We start from the raw sequence: 19,449 nt of genomic DNA, 5'->3' as shown, positions 1-19,449 counted from the left end.
TGCAGCATATATTTCTAAATATACAGCATGCGCACCCACTCAGAATCACGGACTTCCAGGTCTCTGAAAAGCATAGTAAAGGCAAGCAATTCGCCTGTGATTGCTTTTTAATTTCTTTTTTATATTCTTTTTTTTTTTTTTTTTTTTTGCTTTTATGTCTGTTTTCTTTCGTAATTTGACTTCAGGGAGATTTTTCATACAGATTTGGCAAATACAGGTGTTCCATATATTATATTGCCATGGCATTCCTTTCTTTTTATTAATGCATCTTTGTTCTGTAATTTGATTATTTGTCCATCTATTTTTACTTTAAGTGTCCAAATTTATATTATTAGTGTTTGACTTTTACATTTCTTACATTGGTGTAAGCAAAGGCCAGGCCTCGAGCTCTGCCAAGTTTTTCCAAACTTTTACTTCCTTTTTGAGGTGAAGGTAGCCTAAGAATAATTTGATTATGCACATTTTGCCCACCACCTTTATTTTTACACATCTAATGTGTAAAGAATTTTTACATTTTTAAAGAATAGATAGTAAGCAGTAGACATTAATCTCAGCTGTGAGAGAAGATTCTTGACTTGAATTGCCCTTGTATCATCTGTTGAGTTCCCCTGAGTAAGGCACCACCTCTAGTTTTAGTCCTGACTAAGCAATATATTTTGAAGATTCAAAGGCATTCTGTACTCAGACTATGGGATAGCATGCAGTTGTATATAGTTTCTATTGACCCTCCAGCTTCTTTCCCTGAGCAAAGAACAAGTTGTGGCAAGGAAGCAAAACTAGATCTTGGATAGGGAGAGTACCCTGAAGGGGTGTTGGATTGCAGATTGTAGTGTCTGCTTAGAAGACTCACAAAAAACCCTGCCAAAACCAAACCTGAAACAAGAAACAAATTAGGGTCATCCCTCCTGGGATAAGAACCATCCCTACAATACTGCCAGTAATTTAGGGAGCTGGCAGCTCCAACTGAAGGCAAAACCTTCTGTGTCCCAAGCGAGACGCAGGTCAAGAGCTCCATAGTGCTGCCTACCGTATCATCACCCTTTCTTTTCCACAACAGTGTCTTGCACAGATGAGTCAGTGAGGGCTTGCATCCATGGCCACCCATCTCTAACCACCAACGGGGGGCCAGTTAGTGTTAATCATAAACAAGGGGCCTGTAGTACTCCATAGTACAGCTCTTGTAGTTTGACATACGGTTTTGTTCCCTGATTTTGTTATGTTATGTTTAACAGCTGCAGATGAAAGTAATTTATACAAGTGAGTCATCTTTTCTGCTTAATGAGATAGACTGTTAGGTTTAGAGCTCAGGTCAGCATTATTTGAGTTATTGTCATTCGTTTTAAAATAGGACTTGATAAAAACAAAGTATCATATGTGAAATTTAGTACAAGAGTGTGAATGAATAGAAAACCAGAAGGAAGGCTAGGATGCACTGGGAATTTCCCCACTGCAGTTAACACTTACTGCAGTATTAAGCTGTGTAATTGGTTTATCTTATGAAAAGTGTCAAGAATAGTAATGATAAAATTAGTATTTTCAAATAATACATGTTATCAGATCACAATTTCAGAGCTAAGACAAGGCTTTCTTTTATGCAGGGTGCTCTGATAATGTAAACCAACAAACTTTAACCAGTTAACTTATAAAGAGCAGCAAATCCAGACTTATGTAGAATGCTCTCCTGGATTTACCATTTCCCTATGTAAAGTCAGTCTTCACTTTGAAATAGCCTCTTCTAGTTATTTGTACCATTTGCCTGCTTCTTAGCTAAAAACCTACATTTTTGAACAGCTTTGCTAGTGACTTAGATGTTCATTCATTTCTGTACCTCAGAGGATTTTTTTTGGCCTCCATTAATATTACCTGGATGTATATTATGACAGTGGCTAAAAATACCATACCAGGTAAATACATAAATCAATGCATACTGTGTAGTAAACAGAAAAATGTATTCCATATGCAGATTTAACCTGAAATAAGAAAATCTGTTTTATCTTTGATCTTGCTGTTGTTTGGTGCGTGTGCATACGTAATCCAGTCTTGATGGGCTTGCAGATGTATTACCTAATGAGAAAACAAGCAAACAATGAGAAAGAGAGAGAATTTTATTATTTATTTCATTTTTCAGACAGGAAATTAAAGAAATGGAAATATATGGAAGAATTGGACCCCTGGTGAGGTTTTTAGATCTCTACCCAGTGACCCTAATCACAAGACTTCCTTCCTTCTCAGATATAATTATTACTATTTCCATCACGTATACTTTGGAAAGTTTTTCTTGTTTCCACATGAAATACTTATTTTCTAACCCTGAACTTTCCTTTTAAGCAAAATCAATGTAAAGCTATTGTTGGTTTTACAAATGCCAGGGAGAATTATTACCATCATAGGCAGCAATAAAAGATATACTTTTGCCCTTGGTAGATTGAATTACTGAGCAATAACCTTATAATTACTGTATAAAACTCCCTGTTTTAACACTGTTTTTAATATCCATAAAGTTTCTGATTTATTTTTCACGTGCCAGCATCAATGCACTAAAGTTTTCATTGGTCTAAACTGGTGCAATTACACTGACCTCTGTGGGACTACACCTGTTGCACTGATGGCTTTTAAGAGCAGTGTTATTTTTGGATGAATATTAGAACAAAGAGAGAAAGAGATGATTTCACAGGCATTGATTTAAATAAGGAATGTAATTTTCTTGAAATCAAAGGAAATATTTTGATATGGTAGCTGTATATCAGGTAAATCTGCTTTAAATTATGTCTTTTTAAGACCAGTGGAGAAAATAAGCCTTCTGATATTTCCTGGCATGGGATTAACAACTGGAAATGCCAGGGAAACCTTGACTATAGGTGAACATGGCAAATGGACCTTTGTCCCTCTCTCTGTGAATATCTTGATTCAGATATCTTAACAACCTGCAATGCTCAGCAGTCTCGTAGTCTTCAGGAAAAAGAAAGGAAACCCCCTTTTAGCACACTCAGGTTGCTTTCATGCTGCTACAACTGAAAAACTGGTTCCTTGACCCATGCAAAAGTAGCAATTTCTGGTTTAGTTTAGACTATTGAGCTCGTTTGCCTCTTCTAGCTGGCTGATGATCACCAGGTCTTCTGCAGGTCAGAGTCCTTGTCTGTCTCTCTGAGGTGAAACCAGGATTGATACCTGCCTCCTGATTCCCACTGTTGAAAGAGGACAGAATTCAACACAGAATAACTGCACCCTTGTTTTGTGTTCAGTTAATACATACTTAAAACTAGGCCAAGCCTTTTCTGCTCATCTTTCTTCTCCTGACATGGTTTCTAATATGTGAGTGCCTTCTGTGAAATTTCTTTTTCAAGGGAATATATTCAGCTTTAAGTTTGGAAAGCAAACAGCATATATCTTAGAGGTAGAATTTGATTTATTGCCTGTACACTTATCATGAATGTGATAGGCATAGTGAAAGAGTTCTTCCTTAATTGCACTCAGGCTGAGTTTGTCACAGTTTCTGACATGTTGAAGGTACATTAGAACAGCAGCACTGTCTGACTAGTTTCCTGCAAAAACATTTTTGACCCTTGACTTACCTCTTTTACTGACACCATTACCAATAACACCCTGCACTACCAGTGACTGCAAAGAGGTCTGCATACTTCACTGTTTCCAAAGGTATATTTTGGCAAATAGTTAGGTAGATGTGTATGTTCCTCCCAACCCAAAATGAATGAGATTAAGAAAAGACATATAAGAATGATTTTTTGAAGTCAAGTATTTCCACTCAATTTATATAACGCCCATCTGTGAGGGTGATCCATTTTACATTTGCTTTCAATAAACCATTTTGGTCTGAACTGAATGTTTCAAGTGACCTGTAATTTATTTATTTTCAATTTTTTCCCACTCCAGGTCTGCCTGGACTGTGTTTTGTTATGGGTTTTTTTTTTATTTGTTTGTTTTTAAGGGGGAGAATTGGGTGTTTCAGGGAAATATTTCAGTCCACAAACAGAAAGATCCATTAGTTTCACAGCTGTAGGTGTCAATGTTTTGACTTCTGACTTCAATACTTTTCTAGTTTACAGAGGCATAAATGCAAAAAAAAAAAAAAAAAAAAAAAAAAAAAAAAAAAAACAAAAAACCAAAACAAAACAAAAACAAAAAAAAACACAAAAAAAACCAAAAAAACCTCCCAAACAACAACAAAAAAACCAAAACAAACAAACAAAAAACCCACCCAGACCATTAGTGAGACTATTTGATTTAAATAAAATATCAGTGTAATTAGCTAACTCTAGTATTTCAAGTGAAAGAATCATTCCCCCTCCCTCTTATTACTGATTTGAATCCCATAAAAAATTGAAGGGACTGATTCTGACAGTAGTTTCTCTGTTTTAACTAATTGCAACTATGCTGACCTCATTAAAATTAGATCAGATTTATATTCGGGCAGGGAGAAATCAGAATCAGGCCAAGAACTCAGAACTTATGCTATTTTTAGCACCAAAATAATCCCTTGTTTTGTAAAGCACAAGAATTGCTACAGGCCCCATAAATATTTTGTGAATCCAGTCAACAGATCAAAGTAGAAAATACTTAGAACATGAAGAAATTCATCTGTCTGTCTATTGACAGTGCCTTATGGAAGAACAAGAATCTAAGTACAATAAGGCAATAATGAATTTAATGAAAAAGCTACAGACATTCAGGTTGTAAGCTGAGCTGCTGTTGAAAGATAGTACATATTTTTGCCTGTATAGCAGAATTCTTTGGCTGAATGTCTATGAGTAGATTTCCATTGATAATGAATATGGAGGAAATTATTTATTGTAAATGGTAATTAGACTTTCCTCAGGCTATGAATCCAGCCAGTAGCAGATATTGAGTAATAACATACGCATTATTTTTGACATTCTGTCTCAATGAAAAAAAAAAAATAAGAGAGGATGATAGGAGCTAAACTTTGTTATGTCTTTTGTTTAAAGTACAGCAATATCACCATAGGCATAAGCTAATATTGGTGTGTGATTTTATGTAATAACATGTATAAGATGGAGTATAAGGTCACACCACAACTTTATCTATGAAATAGAAAAATGAGTCACAAAAACACACTAGCGCAAACTCTCTTGAATTTACCCAGGACTGCATTAGGATTACATGCAGGCTAACTAAGCAGCTTTTGTAGGATTTCAGCATCAGATTTTAATAAATTTGAAACTGATTCTTGCAAGAAAAAAAAAATTATACTGTTTATACTTGCAGTCATCGCTCGCATTCATCTGAGAGTTCTTCTGTTACCTCAAGCAATATGGAGCTCTTCTTTTGTTATAAGAGGATCTCAGTTTCATATACCCTCTTGCCATCAAATTATAGTGCCTAGCACAGTGACAATTGCAAAGACCTCAGAAAAAATACATTCCTAGCCCATATGTTTTTAATTATACTTTCCAGTTTCATTTGCTGTTGGCAACTTGATGTTATTTTGATTTTGCTGAGGTAAAATATATGAGTTTCAAATATGGCTTTGAAATTGATTAGGAATTAATATGGCAGCATTACAGATATAGTAGATTTACTGCTTCTTTTGTTCTTCTGGTTCAGTGTGAACTCCCATATGGAAAACCTATTGTGACCAGACTCAGAGTGACATGAGCAAAGTAGCTGATACTGGAGATAAGAGACCAGAGAAAAGGAGTCAAATAGGTGAAAGCAGAAAGGGGTTCTATCACAGCAAAAAAATCTATACCCACTCCAAAAAGGAAAAACCCCGGAAGGAGTCACATGAAAGGTGAGACAAGAATGGATTCTGAAAACAACTAAAAAAACCCCAAAAACTAAAAGCCAACCAAACAAATTTTAAAAAGCTTTAAAGACAGTTGGTACATTTAAAATATTTTCTATACCTCTTATAAGAACATTAACAAAATTAAATTTGGAATTGCCCAGCTGATGTTGAGCACAGCCGAGCCCCACACTGCAGGCATGCGCTGCTTCTGGGGCAGGACTTACACTTAATTTTTGGGAGCAGGTTTTTTGATGACAGCAAATGGGACAGAAGGGCATGGGAGGAGAGGATGTTCTCTGCAGAAAAGTTACGCACGTGGCTGAAAATGTAACATATGTTAGATATGCAGCTGCATATTAACCCTTCCTCCTTTCTCCTTCTATATGAGCTGCATTGAGGGCACAATTTTTGGCAAGTTAAATGCACAACTCTTACCAGTTTACATGTAACTTTATCTACAGAGCAGGACTGCTGGTGAAAAAGACAATACTGGATGTATGTATTATAAACAGGGACTTTAAATTGCGGTAGTCAGTCTTGTGCTATCTAGTGTCTTCCACTATGTTTATCCTCAAAGTAAGCTATCTAAATATGAATGTGGCAGAGGGTTGCTACCATCTGAGATGCAATATGCTTACATAGTGGTCATGCAAGGAGGTTCAGAGGTGTTTATTGCTGTATCTTTAGAAAAGGAGTAGCAGCAGTAACCTTCCCATTGACAGACAGAAAAGAGTCAAAATCACACTTCCAGTCCACCACTGGGCATTCAGAACTGTACTAAAGTAAAAAAAAAGAGTGCCCAGGGAAAATATTAACAGTATTCTGCTGAGGGAACCCCAACATCCTTTTTTGCATGCTTACTTCCTTTTTGTAGATTTTGACTCAGCTTACTTGTTTCAGTGGCTATCATTTACATTCATATTTATTTAATTGCAAATGTTGTTTGACATCAAGGTTTTCAAACTGAATATTTTCTTCAACTTTATTCATACTTCCAAATCTCATATACTGAGATTTCAGCAAAACTCAAATATCTAATAAAAAATCAGTGTCACAACTGATTTTGTATCTCATATTCTCCACAAAACCTGGAAAACAGAGAGAGCACTTCTCAAACACATTATATCAGTTACGGTGTTTTTGGCATTTTGACTTTGGGATGAACTGATGTAAACACAGAGAATTAAATCTTTCCAGCTTTCTAGATATCTGTATTAAGAACCAGATTCATGTTTTGGACTGACTTGTATCTATGACAACAATCTTCTTACTGCACTCAGGAGCCATTTGTATTGTCCTTCAACTTTGTATCTTATATCAGTGTATTGAGCAAGGTCCGGTTTGGACCCGAAAGTAGTGAAAGGAAAAGTATTCCACATAATTACAGTTTTAGATCTGATCTTGTTCACATTCAAGTCAACAAAAATTCAAGGTAAGCACTTAGCTTACATGAAAGCAAAACTATTTGGCAATGCTATTACATTACAAATAAACCAAAGTATCCAGATGTATTTCCAGCTTCAAAAATTAGGATCTTTGCAGAGCAGCTGACACAGAATTTTAAAAGAAGTTTTATATATTTTCTCAGTTAACAATGTGTCCCTAAGTATTAAGTAGGATTTATTCTTCAAAGGGCAAAAGACAAGGTCTGTACCTCAGATTTTGTTTTTTTAATATGAATATTTGAATAAACAGTTCCAAGCATACATATGAAGACTGCATATTGTATTGTAGAAGAAGACTTTCAGAAATATTTTCTCAAATACTTAACATGAAGTGTCATATTAACATGATGTGACCTCACATTGCATTTTTAACATTTATATATGCAAATGGTCATATTTACATGTGCACATGCCATTCACAAATTCAAATTAAAGGCAAATAAATGCTTTAGATTAAGGAGATTAATTTGGTGTGTCTCACGGTTGACACACTTTCTACAGAGATCACTGAGACCCAAGTGCTAGGCTGTTATCCAAAAAGACAGATGACAATTTCCTTTTGATAAGAGTCCAGGTTTTTAGCAGCAAGGGAACCCTGAAGTAACCATTTTTCTTGTATGGAAAGCATCTTTCAGAAGCCAGATAAATCTAAAGTAGACAAACACAGAACCAAGAAACTAATCAATGTGAAATGAACTGTGTTGCCCCCCTTTCAAAAAGTTTAGAAGGTGCTCTTTTGCTTTTATTCTTGCAACACATGGGAACTAATTCAGAAAACTAGGGAATACAGATAACTTTTTCAGTACTCATTCCTCTTTTATAAGTACTGATACAATTTATGATTATTGGAGATGCCTAATTTAATTTAGATGTTGTTTGTTTAGAGTACGTATGCATCAAGCATGAAAGAAACAGTTTCAGACATTTTAAAAGCTATGTAAACACAAAAGTAACTCAGAAAAAAACAGATAAAACCAAGTAAATCAGACAAAACCAAGATGCCTCTGTTTAACTGAAGTCTTTTTCAGTGGGTGCCATCTTAAATAGATCTGGAACATTTCAAACTTGTAAGTTATAAATGTGGACACTCAGGAACCTACAAGACAGGAGTCCAGGGTCAGTCTGTAAGTACTGACCTGATGCTAAAGCAGTCAGTCATCTGCATTTTGTAGTTATTTGCATTTAAAGATATTAAATATATTTAAATATATTCACTCTTTCTTTTCGTAAACATATAAGACCCAGCCTCAGACATGCTGACATCTTCCATTTAGTTTATCTTGTAGGATTAGACCCAATGAGGATCACTTTCTTCTAGTTTCCTCTCCTCTCTTTTCTATCTGTCATAATGGAGAAGAAATAAAGGGGCTAGGGTGGTGTCTGCTCACTCTTAGAACACAGCCTGATGTGTTCTTCATTATTCATGTCTCCATTAGTTTGGTCTGAGAGACCTGGGAATGATGTCCACTCTTTATTTGCTTTGCCATGGCTCTATAAGAAATATACCCTTTTAATTTTGCAAATTGCTATTGTAGTTTTCAGACTGGTTCAAATTTGACCAGCAGCAAGAGATTTTGTTCATCCTCTTCTATCTATGTCATATCAAGGCTTACATGGGCACTGCGTATTTCCAATCACCTCAGGTCGTGTCGCTTTGCATTGAATCAAGTCATGTCACATCAGTGATACCACTATCAGTACTTATTTCTGATAGAAAATTCAGCATAGATTTAGACAGCAAATTGCTCAACCACAATAAATGCATATAATGAGCAGACTAAGTGTCTGTGAGAACCAGATATTTTAAGTGTCTCTGTCAAGTCGGTGCTTTCAGATATTTCAATATCCTTGTCTCTACACTGTATGCTGTAGATAAATTTCTGATCCATGTGCATATACTAAAATGTCTGTCTAAGCAGCCTATTTGGAGCTCTTACCATCTACAACCATTTGCAAATTTAGATCTGTGCAGTTTTGAAATAAGCAGACAGACATTGTTGGGTGGGTCTGGATATTAAAACTAAATTGCACATTTTGTAGGTTGATCATATCACAACAGTGTACAAAAACTAAATGTTGACAGATTTAATTTTTTTTCATAATTTGGGTTTTGCCTGCTGGGCGTGTTTTCAAATAGTTGTGCATGATTAGGCTCTATGACAGCCATTTTATCAGACAATTTACCCTGATGTTCATTTACAAAAGTTAAATGTTAATTATCCTATTAATCCTAACTATCCTATTATGTAATTATCCTATTATGTAAACAAAAAAAGGAGGGAGGGAGGGAAAGATCAACATTTAAAAAAAGAATCTAACTCATAAGTACAAAACTACACAGAGTTTCCAAAATGTTTGCTCAGAGCATCTGTTAGGGTGAAATTAAAATCTTTTGGTTTATGTTGCCTGTGTATTCTCTCTTGACTTTCTTGGGATGTGCATGTTCACAGGATTTTTCAAAATTTGACTTAATTTTACTTAAAATCCTAAAAATAAATTAAATTGACAGAGCTCTGTCATCCACAATTCTATATAAGTGCTAAGTGGTGATCTTGATTATTATGATCAATTTGTTTTGTACTTATTGCTGTCATATCTAGGTGCTTTCCAAGGATTCAATTGAAGCAGTCTTTCCAGTGTGTTTTTTAAAATTCCTCCAGGGACCATGAGATTTTACATCAATTCAGGGAGCTATTGACTGATACTAGGTATATATATGTATTGAAAACAATTAGGAATATAAGCATTAATGCTATTTAAAGAATTTGCCAGAAGAGCTAATGGGGACTTTCAGGGAAACTGCACTTCTGTCTCAATTCACTCACGTTTAGAAACCAAGCGTATGGGTATCTAGGTTGAAATGTTCTGCTTCTATGTCATCAAGGTATTGAAAATACTTGAGTATTGTTGTTGCAAGATATGGTTTCCACTTACAGCCGTGCAGTGGTGTGGTGGGTTACCAATACCCACCCAGCCACTCACTCACTGCCTCAGTGGGATGGAGGAGGAAGCAGAGTGAGAAAGCTCATGGGTCAAGATGGACTGCTTGCCAATCAGTGTTGAGAGTAAAACAGATTCAACTTGAGGGTAATCAAGTTTAATATAGTGCCAATTAAATGAGAAACAACACAAGTGTTAAAATAACTTTTCTCCCCACTCTCCCAGACTTCACTCTTTCACTCCTGACTTTTCTACCCACTCTCAATGGGGAGATATAGTCTGACCTTAATAGTTCCTCTCTCTTGCTCTTTTCACACTTTCCCCCTGCTCCTGCACAGGCGCTCCATGGATCACAGTTCTCATCAGGAAATATCCATTTGCCTACTCTAGGGTCCTCCAAGGGCTACAGTGGGGACAGTTTCACTGCTGTGGGGCAACTCCTTCTCCTTTCTCTGATCTTGCTGTTCCCTTTGTTTTGTTCATTCCATTTTTTTATCCTCCTCCTCTGCAGCAGATCCACTACCAAAACCTTTCCATCTACACCCAATACAGATGATAATGCTAGTCACTGTAACAAAGAAGGTATCAGAATATCCTCAGGAGCCTGTGCTCAGTATGAAACAATCTTCACCAGATCCAGTTACTACTACCCAGAATTTGACTCACGAGCCTCTGAGAAAACATGGGAATAAATCCCACTATATTTTAACCTGTAATTCTTTCATCAGCTAAACACAATAAAATTCAGATAGATTCTTGTCTAAAAACTCCTACAAGAGCACATGCCATGCTGATAAAAAAAAAAAAAATCATTTCTGTGAATAAAATTTTCACTCATTATGGGTAGAAAAGAAAAAAAGTCATGTATTTCTGACTGAGAGCCATTGCTAAATTCTTCTCAACTGTTAGAGATATTTGTTTTCCCTTGAAAAGCATTGGTTTAAGCAAATAATCTCAGCAGCTAATCTAGTAGTGTGATGCTCCCTACAGAAGAGTTTGTCTGAGAACATAAGAGACTGAGGATCTGTTGGTCCCTAATCAAATACAATACTTTTTTACACTAATTCCATCTCTGGGAGATATCCAGAAATGTGATTTTTAGCAGTCTTTCTGAAAAACACTAATACTGCTTTATAAAATGAAGTTATGCCTGAAGTTACTCTGCAATATGTTCTTCAAATTCTCCATTGCTGCATTCAGATAGCAGCATGACTTTACTCAGCCTCCTCCACTAATGCTTTAGAAAACACACGAGATCTATATACTGGCACAGCATAAAGTGACTTTACCTTTCACGTTACATGCCCATTTTTTCATGTGATGTTCTGGTATCCTGAAATGTCTTGACTTTTCACTAGTAAAGCTGTCTGGGGTTTTTTTGTATTTGTTGACTGAATGATATTGTAATGACTAAAACTGACTCTCTGATTTCCACACCAGGAGACTGAAAGTTCAGTAGGACATGCCTTTTATAAAGGAAAGTACCTACCTACTGTGTAGGTTATCAAATCTGATCTTGTATTCAACAATAGATGAATGCTTGCTCAGTTTCTCACAGCAACTCCAATGAAATACTGAGTTAATTTTCAAAATAAGGAGGAAGATGGTATTATTGCAAAAGAAAAAAGTATTTGTGGCTCTCAAGAAAGCTGCTTGCAGTATTGGCTCTAACATACTTTTCTTCAAATTGGTTTTTCTGAAGACTATGTCTTAACCATAGAAGCTCTCACTTGCATGGCACAGTTTTAGGATCTTATTAGTGCCTCTTTCATTTACCAGAATTTCTCAGATTTGTTTTATTTGTGTGAATTCTGCTTGCTGCTCTGGAATGTCTTCTGCTTTTACTGACTTAAACTAGACAATTTTCTTGTGTTTTACCTTTAATAGTTCAGCTTTGGAAATTCAGAAAAATGTACTAAACCTACACAGTTATTGAAGATTCTTCCTCATAAAATTTGCTTCCTCATATAATCATGTGATTAGCAGAGGTGTCATTAAGAGGACTGGCCTGTCACTTTAAACAAAGATTACTATTGTCTACTGTTATGGCTGGTGGTTTGAGTTGGAGAAGATATTTTGGGCATGGGAATCAACAGCTCCAAATATCTCAGCCTTCCAAATTAAATCATTATTTAAATACAGAAACAAAATAGGAAGAGCTCTTTGTGGGATTTTTCACCGTATATTTCTAATATTTCCAACATGCATTCTTAGGGATCCAACCTTCACTGAGAAATTGCATAAACATCTCAAGTTAGAGATCTTATTTTTTGAATAAAAGAAATATTCAATGTGTTATCTTGATGTCCGAACATAATGAAATGAGATGTATTTCTTCATCCCCAGTTTGCAGAGAAGATAAAAGGAGTCAATTGAATAAAGCGTAACTTGCAGTCAACAGCTCCCCAGTGCACTCAAAGAAAAATGCATCCTCTCCTTTTTAATCAGACTTATGAATAGATAGGGGTGGTTTCATATGCACTTTGAAGTCACTTACCCCATGATTTGGCCCGTTCCCTGTATTTTTTCCTGGAACATGGTGCTATATATATCACAGCCTCTGCAGTAATTTTTAATAAGTAGCTTATCTCTGTGATGCAACTAAAAGCAATCCTGAGTGTCTCCAGGGTTTGTTGTAATTAAATTTTATTGTTGTATTTGAAAATGTACATTTTTTGAAAACTGGTGCAAGAAAAATGGAAAAGAGATTCTAGAAGGTGATAATCTGATTTTTAGAAGGTTTTAACTCTTCGCAGTTTCCAGATTCACAAGGCTTATTTATGCCTCCCAAGCAGCTATTCTTACACGCCTCTGAAGCCCTGAATATAGCAGCTAATGTAGTTTATTAGCTGATTTGGGTAACTGGCAAAAGATTTTCATTTATACCTGCAGTCAGAGGCTGTAGGATCAGAGGTTCAGTAATTTGTGGGTTGCTAATAAGATTGTAGAAGGCCTTTTCTGAAAGTCTTACACTCTTGCTGCTGCTCCTTTCTTCTCGAAATATTTACAGCTATAAGGGAATATCTTCAAGTCCCAGTACTGCCAACGAAGTGCTGTGAAAAAAAGGCAGTGTTTGCTAACTTCTGATTCGGACAATAAAGAAATTACACTGCTTTTAGAAGAAAACCAACCAGTTTACTTATATTGTTCTCTGGCATTACACTGCCATGCTCAGGCACCATCACCCAAATGACTGAAGAGTGCATCAGCTACCTTTGCACTCACACCTTTGTGCAGTCAGTGGAAGTTCTTGCAGTCTGTATTCAGGGACTGAGCTTCACTTTGGTCATTGTACTGATCTCAGTTCTCTTCACAGCTCAACTCATCAGGTCTGCTAATGAAATATACACTGGAGTTTTCCCCTTTTGTCTTTTATTCCTGCTTGATTTTCATGCCATGGGGTGCTTTGAACTACTTTTAGAGATTCATATATCAATTTTTTTTCCAAATAAAAATATTTCCTCCAAACAATGTCATCTTTTCTGTCTGGTATTTCCACTAATCTTTATTTCGTTATTTACTTTACAATTTCTAGAGGGATTGGATATGCCCAAGGCACCCCTTTAAGCAACACTTTATATCAAGGTTGCATTTATAAATACTTCATGAGAAGCTAATGAATGATTAATAGATGTTATAATGTATGACCAATCAATTGTAGATTTTGCAATGTACAACAGACAAGTAGGTTTCTTATAAGCATAGATTGTAACCATATCTGACATCTTCTATTGATGGGCTTCTAAGCGTCTATAACATACACACTACTCATATCTGTAACATGCTTAAAACATCTACTAATCACTGATTAATTTTTTATAACTTATTTTGAAGCAGAGCCTGTCTATGGAGTATATCCCTTACCGCTGCTGGTGACTCTCCATTTCTAAAAGATAGATAATTTACTTGTCATCTTAGGACTTAGAACTCCTACTAATTTCAGCTCAAACATAAAGCTTTTCTGAGTTAGCTCTAGCATTTTCATCTCAGTCCCTAGATGTTATGTCCCTAGACTGTTATGTCCCTCAGACTTTTGGCTGCTCTTCTCTGCTTATGCATATTTTGCAAGTTCTGCTATATGGCAATGATTCTGAGGAGGCAAAGCCACAAAGCCACTCTAAAATGTATTTTCAGCCTCTTGAACTCAGTTTGATTGCTCTCAAGACAGCTATCCAAGTAATGATGGTTCCCAATGTTTTTGGTTTTTTTACTGTCATCCCTGTATGCTTGGTTCAAAGTTTGTCCTTTCTTAGGAAAGGATAAGAAAATAGAAACTTCCCAATAATCCAATGGAAAAGCCATGTCCAAGACAACTTTTGATTCTGACAGAAGAACACACATTTTGTATGCTTGATGAGCACAGGAGTTTATAGGACTGCTCCTCCATGAGATTCCCCTAGTCTTCAAGGTGAAAGCCATGACCATGCTCTATGCTTTCTATGGTGCATTTAGGTAGACTTGACTAAGGAAGGCAATACAAATTATTTCCTGAAAATTTATGAGTCCTGGGACTAATCATTCACATTTGAGAAGCAGCATGTTGCTTAGTATCATATTTTGCAAATATTGAATTTTTAGTTGATATCTACTGACCTCACTTACAAGGCTGAGTCTTCGAATGTGTTTTATCTAGATATTGAGACCAATTATTTAATGATAAAAATTAAAAGGATTTGCAGATTTTTCTTGGGCTTGGGGTCATCAGTAAAATAGTTTCTCTTCTGAATATCCCAAAGAAAACATTCCACTCCCAGTCAAGTGCTAATCTTTCACTGATTGCTCTTTACAGCAGTACTAAGCTGCTACACCTGTGGCATTAGCAACTTGTGCCTAAAGAAACACATCAAGCATAACTCAATTAAAAAAAAAAGAAAAGAGAATATAGGGTTAAAAAGGGAATTTTATTCTTCAACATCAACATGGAATTTCCTCTTCTTTTTTAAAAACTACTAATTTTCAAAGCCCCAGAAGTAAGAACCTCTCAAAAATTGAGTTCTTGGAGCAGACATTTTTTACACACAATTAAGTCGTTAAAAAACCATTAAAATAACATAAACATTACTGTGCTATCACTTTTATATTATTCAGTTAGTATTATATGTTTATCATGGGGTTTATCATTATCTTTTATTTATTTTTTTTTCAGCTGGTTAATAATCCGCTAGCAAGTCAAGCAGCAGCAGCAGCAGCAGCCATGGGCTCAATAGCAAACTCACAGGCCTTTGGAAACGCCCTCTCCAGTCTTCAGGGAGTCACAGGCCAGCTCGTCACTAATGCACAAGGACAGGTGAGTAGAAGATGGAGCAAACAGTGAATTCTGATGGCAGGCTGATCTTGGGACAAAAATCTGTTCCGCCTGTATGACAGCAATTTAAAAGTGCACATGTTGAAGATAAATAAATATTGATTTGTTTTCTTTTGTTTCAGCCCTTTAAAAATATCACAGTAGTGCAATAGTAGTGCAATACCATGCACTAGTATTTTACCGTTTTAAAAGTCCAGCAACCCTGTGATTTTTAACAACCATACTTTCTGTCTTCTTCCACTTACATATGCCTAATAACAGGTATCTTTACTGAAGTGGTACAGTGCTTCACTTTTTTGGCATTTCTGTAGCATTTCTGTATTACATAGTTTCTTAAAAGGCATTAAATGTTTCTAGTAAAGGAAAATAAATTGTAATGAAGTATCAATGATGGAGTTATCTGAGTGGCTTCCTCATTTGTTTATTAACTATGTTAAGCAATTTGTAATGACTATGCCAGCCTGTAAATGCAAATTTGGAAGATTATTTTGGTTTAAAGAAAATTTTCCAAACAGGAACTTGAACATTGTTTAAGAGTGAGTGTGTCTAAGAGATTATGCATTATCTGCATTTTGGAGATGTTTATTTGTTAAAACTATTTCAGTTTCAGTCTTAGTATGATGCAGAAACATACGCATCTAAATCCATATATATAAAAATAATTCCTTTGATACACTGTATTTAAGTGGCTTTCAGACTGAGACTACTTTCATTCTTTATTGAATTTATTAGGACTAAAATTAACACAATGCCTTGCTTCTCTGCAACAGATCTGTCAATATAACTGGTAACTGAGTAATTTGAATGTCATTATTCTAAATTCTACAAATTGGGCATACAGTGATAACCACAATGTTTATGTGGATGTTAGGCCCTGAAAAACATTTATTGAAATGATGCAGCTTGGATGTGCATCTAAAATTTAGTTTCTACTCTTACTGTTTACTAGTGAAGAGGAAACAAAAAAAAGAAAGAGAAGCTCTTCTCCTGGTAATTTTCTGCTAGTTATTTGGAACAAGAATGAGGTTTTTTATTTTGGCCCATTAAAAAATAAAATTCAATACTTTATAGGACCTCTCCTGTTTTTTTTAAACAGGACACATAAACAAAGATGCTTCCTGAGCTTCACTATCACCATCAAAGTCCCAGGGAAAAAAATGCTGACCTTGTTATATTTACTGGGTGGGTGCAGAATTGTTCCATCACTACCCCGAGGGTTGAACGATGAAGCTTGTCAAAGTGAGGCCTTATCTAATGAATCATCTTATCGCAGGTGCACATCACACATATTAAAGGAGGATTGTATGAACAATGTGCCCTCTACAATAACCTTTCAATATCTACTTTAACCCTTGTTTCAATCCCTTTTCATCAAAGGATCATTTTATGCAGCCAGCTTTAAATGGAGGCTCTCAAAAGCCTATTAGGATTTCTGGAGGGATGGGGGTATTGGTTTGGGAGAAAAGTTGGTTATAATACCTATAACTCATAGTCAGATCAGCTCCAACATAAAAGCCTGCTTGTTGCTATCTCCTCTCTGCTCCAGAAATGGTTCACTGTCTCCACTTACATATGAAGCACTTGACACCAAAGATGTTCATCGTAAGAGCTGAAGTTATGAATGTAGATTAATTTCTTTATTTCTTTTCCTTTACACGTTCTCCACAGAAAACATAATCTATGTGTGACCATTCATTGTATCCTTAAAAAAAAACCCACTACTAAGAAGATATTATTGATTGAAAGTTTCACTCCGTCTGAGTCCGTTTATTCCAGACATAAAGTCCAATAATTCCACAGGTTGCAAAGAAAGAGAAAGGAAAAGAAGAATCTTCCCAATTGTCAGAATAAAATTACAGCATCTAGCTATCTGCCTAGGTCTTTTAAATAAGGGTTTTCTTTTTATTACTTGTTTTTGCAGATGTTCCTTGATTTATAAGCAGCACTGCAGACCTTGCCACAATATAGATAAATATTGATAGTAAGTGTGTTATGTAGCACACAGTTTTATAATACTCAGCATAAACTCATATTACTTAGAGACCACTTCTCAGGCTGCCTTTAAGCAGGACTATTCAGTATCATTTATCTGCATTCCAGAAATTAAATTACATTCCCTTCAAATTAATGGAATTATAGCACCTAACCAAGAACTACAAGATGTTTCTTCAAAATTGGGAGCATAAATGAACAGTTATTTGAAACACTCAATTTCTGAATAATCTGCATGGAGTCATTAAGGATCCAGATTTGCACCACACATTAAGAATTATGCCTTTTGAAAATTGCCCCTTTCAAGGAATCACAAACATGATACCCAAAACTCACTCTTGAAAATATAAAGCTGAATGAGTTACTAGAATGTTGATATGTGCAATCTTTGCAATTACATGCTGTTTCTGTTACAGAAATTCGGGATTGTAAGGGTCCATCTGTCTAGTTAAATATATGGTGATCAGTAATCCCTGGAGACATTAAGCTCTAGGTCAAATCCAAGATCCTATGCCAAATTTAAGGGAAATGATCCTTTAAATGACATATGGCATGGCCTTAATTCCCGATAGTCTACAAGTTCTTACAATTACAGTTAAAAAAATTAACAATAATTTATATAATATATTTTTACTTAATTAATGATTTAATGGCATGAGTTATGGGCATGTTTGTTTATTTCTCATCTTTTGTTTTGGATGGCAATATAATATATAGATATATAATATATAGAGCTTCCCAAGACCAAGCCAAGAGATCTAATCCATGGAAACAATATGATTAGATCACCTGATTAATTTGATATAGTACACGTAGAGGACTCTAAATCAAATTTTCATTTTCAGAGGCATATTATGAAGAGCTATTGGCCCATGTAAGACTGCTTGCATTCTATTTGCCCTCAGCACTTTCCAGGAAGAGTTTGCAGCACTGGGCTTTCATATCTTAAATTTAAAGGCCAGGGCAGCATGTTTGCCATATTGCACCCTGTCAGTAGATTTCAAAGAGAAACTGTCTACCTATTCAGCTTCAGCCTGCCTTACAGTAGGACCCTAGAGCCATTGCTGCCCTTGGATTCTTCAGAGGTTTAACCCAATATATCTCTTTTTTATGCTGGTTTTGCAAATGAAATAAAAAATCAGTTTTGTGTTGGTTTTGCTATGTTTATTTAGTATGTGAAATGTGTGCTTTGGTGGTTGTCAAAATATTTGTAAGGCAATGAGCCAAAGAAGTATGAAAGCAAGGTTGATGAATATGGTTTCTTAATTATCATCAGTTACATTCATATATGCCTCTTGACTTCATCAGGATCAAATACATTTTTACTGTGAGTACTGAGTAAGTTTAGTTTCTCTTTTGAAAAGATAGGAGTTGTCTAACAGGAGAAAAATACCACTAAATTCAGCAGTTGCAAGATAATGTTTTACCATAAAAGAAAAGAGTAACATGATGAGAGTTGCCATGATGAACTGCCTTGTGGATAAAGAGGGCAATAGTCTGTTTACTGGGAGATTGAAAGGAAAATCTATGTATGGTGTAACTGTATTGTCTACACTTTAATAGAACAATGAATTAATTGGGATTGTTCAATTAAAATCTAAGAAAGCCCCTGAAGTAACCCAGGCTTCATTGTGCCCATTCCTTGCTCTTTAGATATGAGAACCTTCTGTATAAGAAAAATCTTAAGCACAGGTCCACCCTGGTACTTAACAAAAAAATAACTATTTTTTGAGTGTTGTAGTCCACAAGTAGCCCAGGAAACTAGATAGAGAGAGAGACATTGTTGATCCAGTTAGATAATAGGAGTACTTTGGTTCTCATTATTCTGATGAGAGGGTACACATTTGCTCTTTGAGCTTCTTGATGGTAAACGGTGTTAATGAGGCCTGATGGATTCCCTGCTCCTAACAAGCCTCTCAGCAGTGTGAGTGATTACAATGGAGATAGATTTGATGGGATGCGCTCCCTTTTGTAGTGTCTCAGCTGCTGACACTCTGCGA

General features: G+C 35.7%; 1 protein-coding gene across 2 annotated transcripts in view; it reads left to right on the top strand.

The window, feature by feature from the left end:
- Window positions 1-19,449, top strand: part of POU6F2 (POU class 6 homeobox 2) — a 312,234-nt gene that overhangs the window by 243,906 nt on the left and 48,879 nt on the right. For both annotated transcript variants that reach the window (XM_053969855.1, XM_053969865.1), the window contains exon 6: window positions 15,299-15,439. In XM_053969855.1, coding sequence (XP_053825830.1) covers window positions 15,299-15,439 — 141 coding nt within the window. The remainder of the gene's footprint in view (window positions 1-15,298; window positions 15,440-19,449) is intronic.

The sequence above is a fragment of the Vidua macroura genome, chromosome 1 (assembly GCF_024509145.1).
Source record: "Vidua macroura isolate BioBank_ID:100142 chromosome 1, ASM2450914v1, whole genome shotgun sequence".
Lineage (NCBI taxonomy): Eukaryota > Metazoa > Chordata > Aves > Passeriformes > Viduidae > Vidua > Vidua macroura.
The sequence above is the reverse complement of the archived record's forward strand: the minus strand, read 5'-3'. Positions and strand labels throughout refer to the sequence as shown.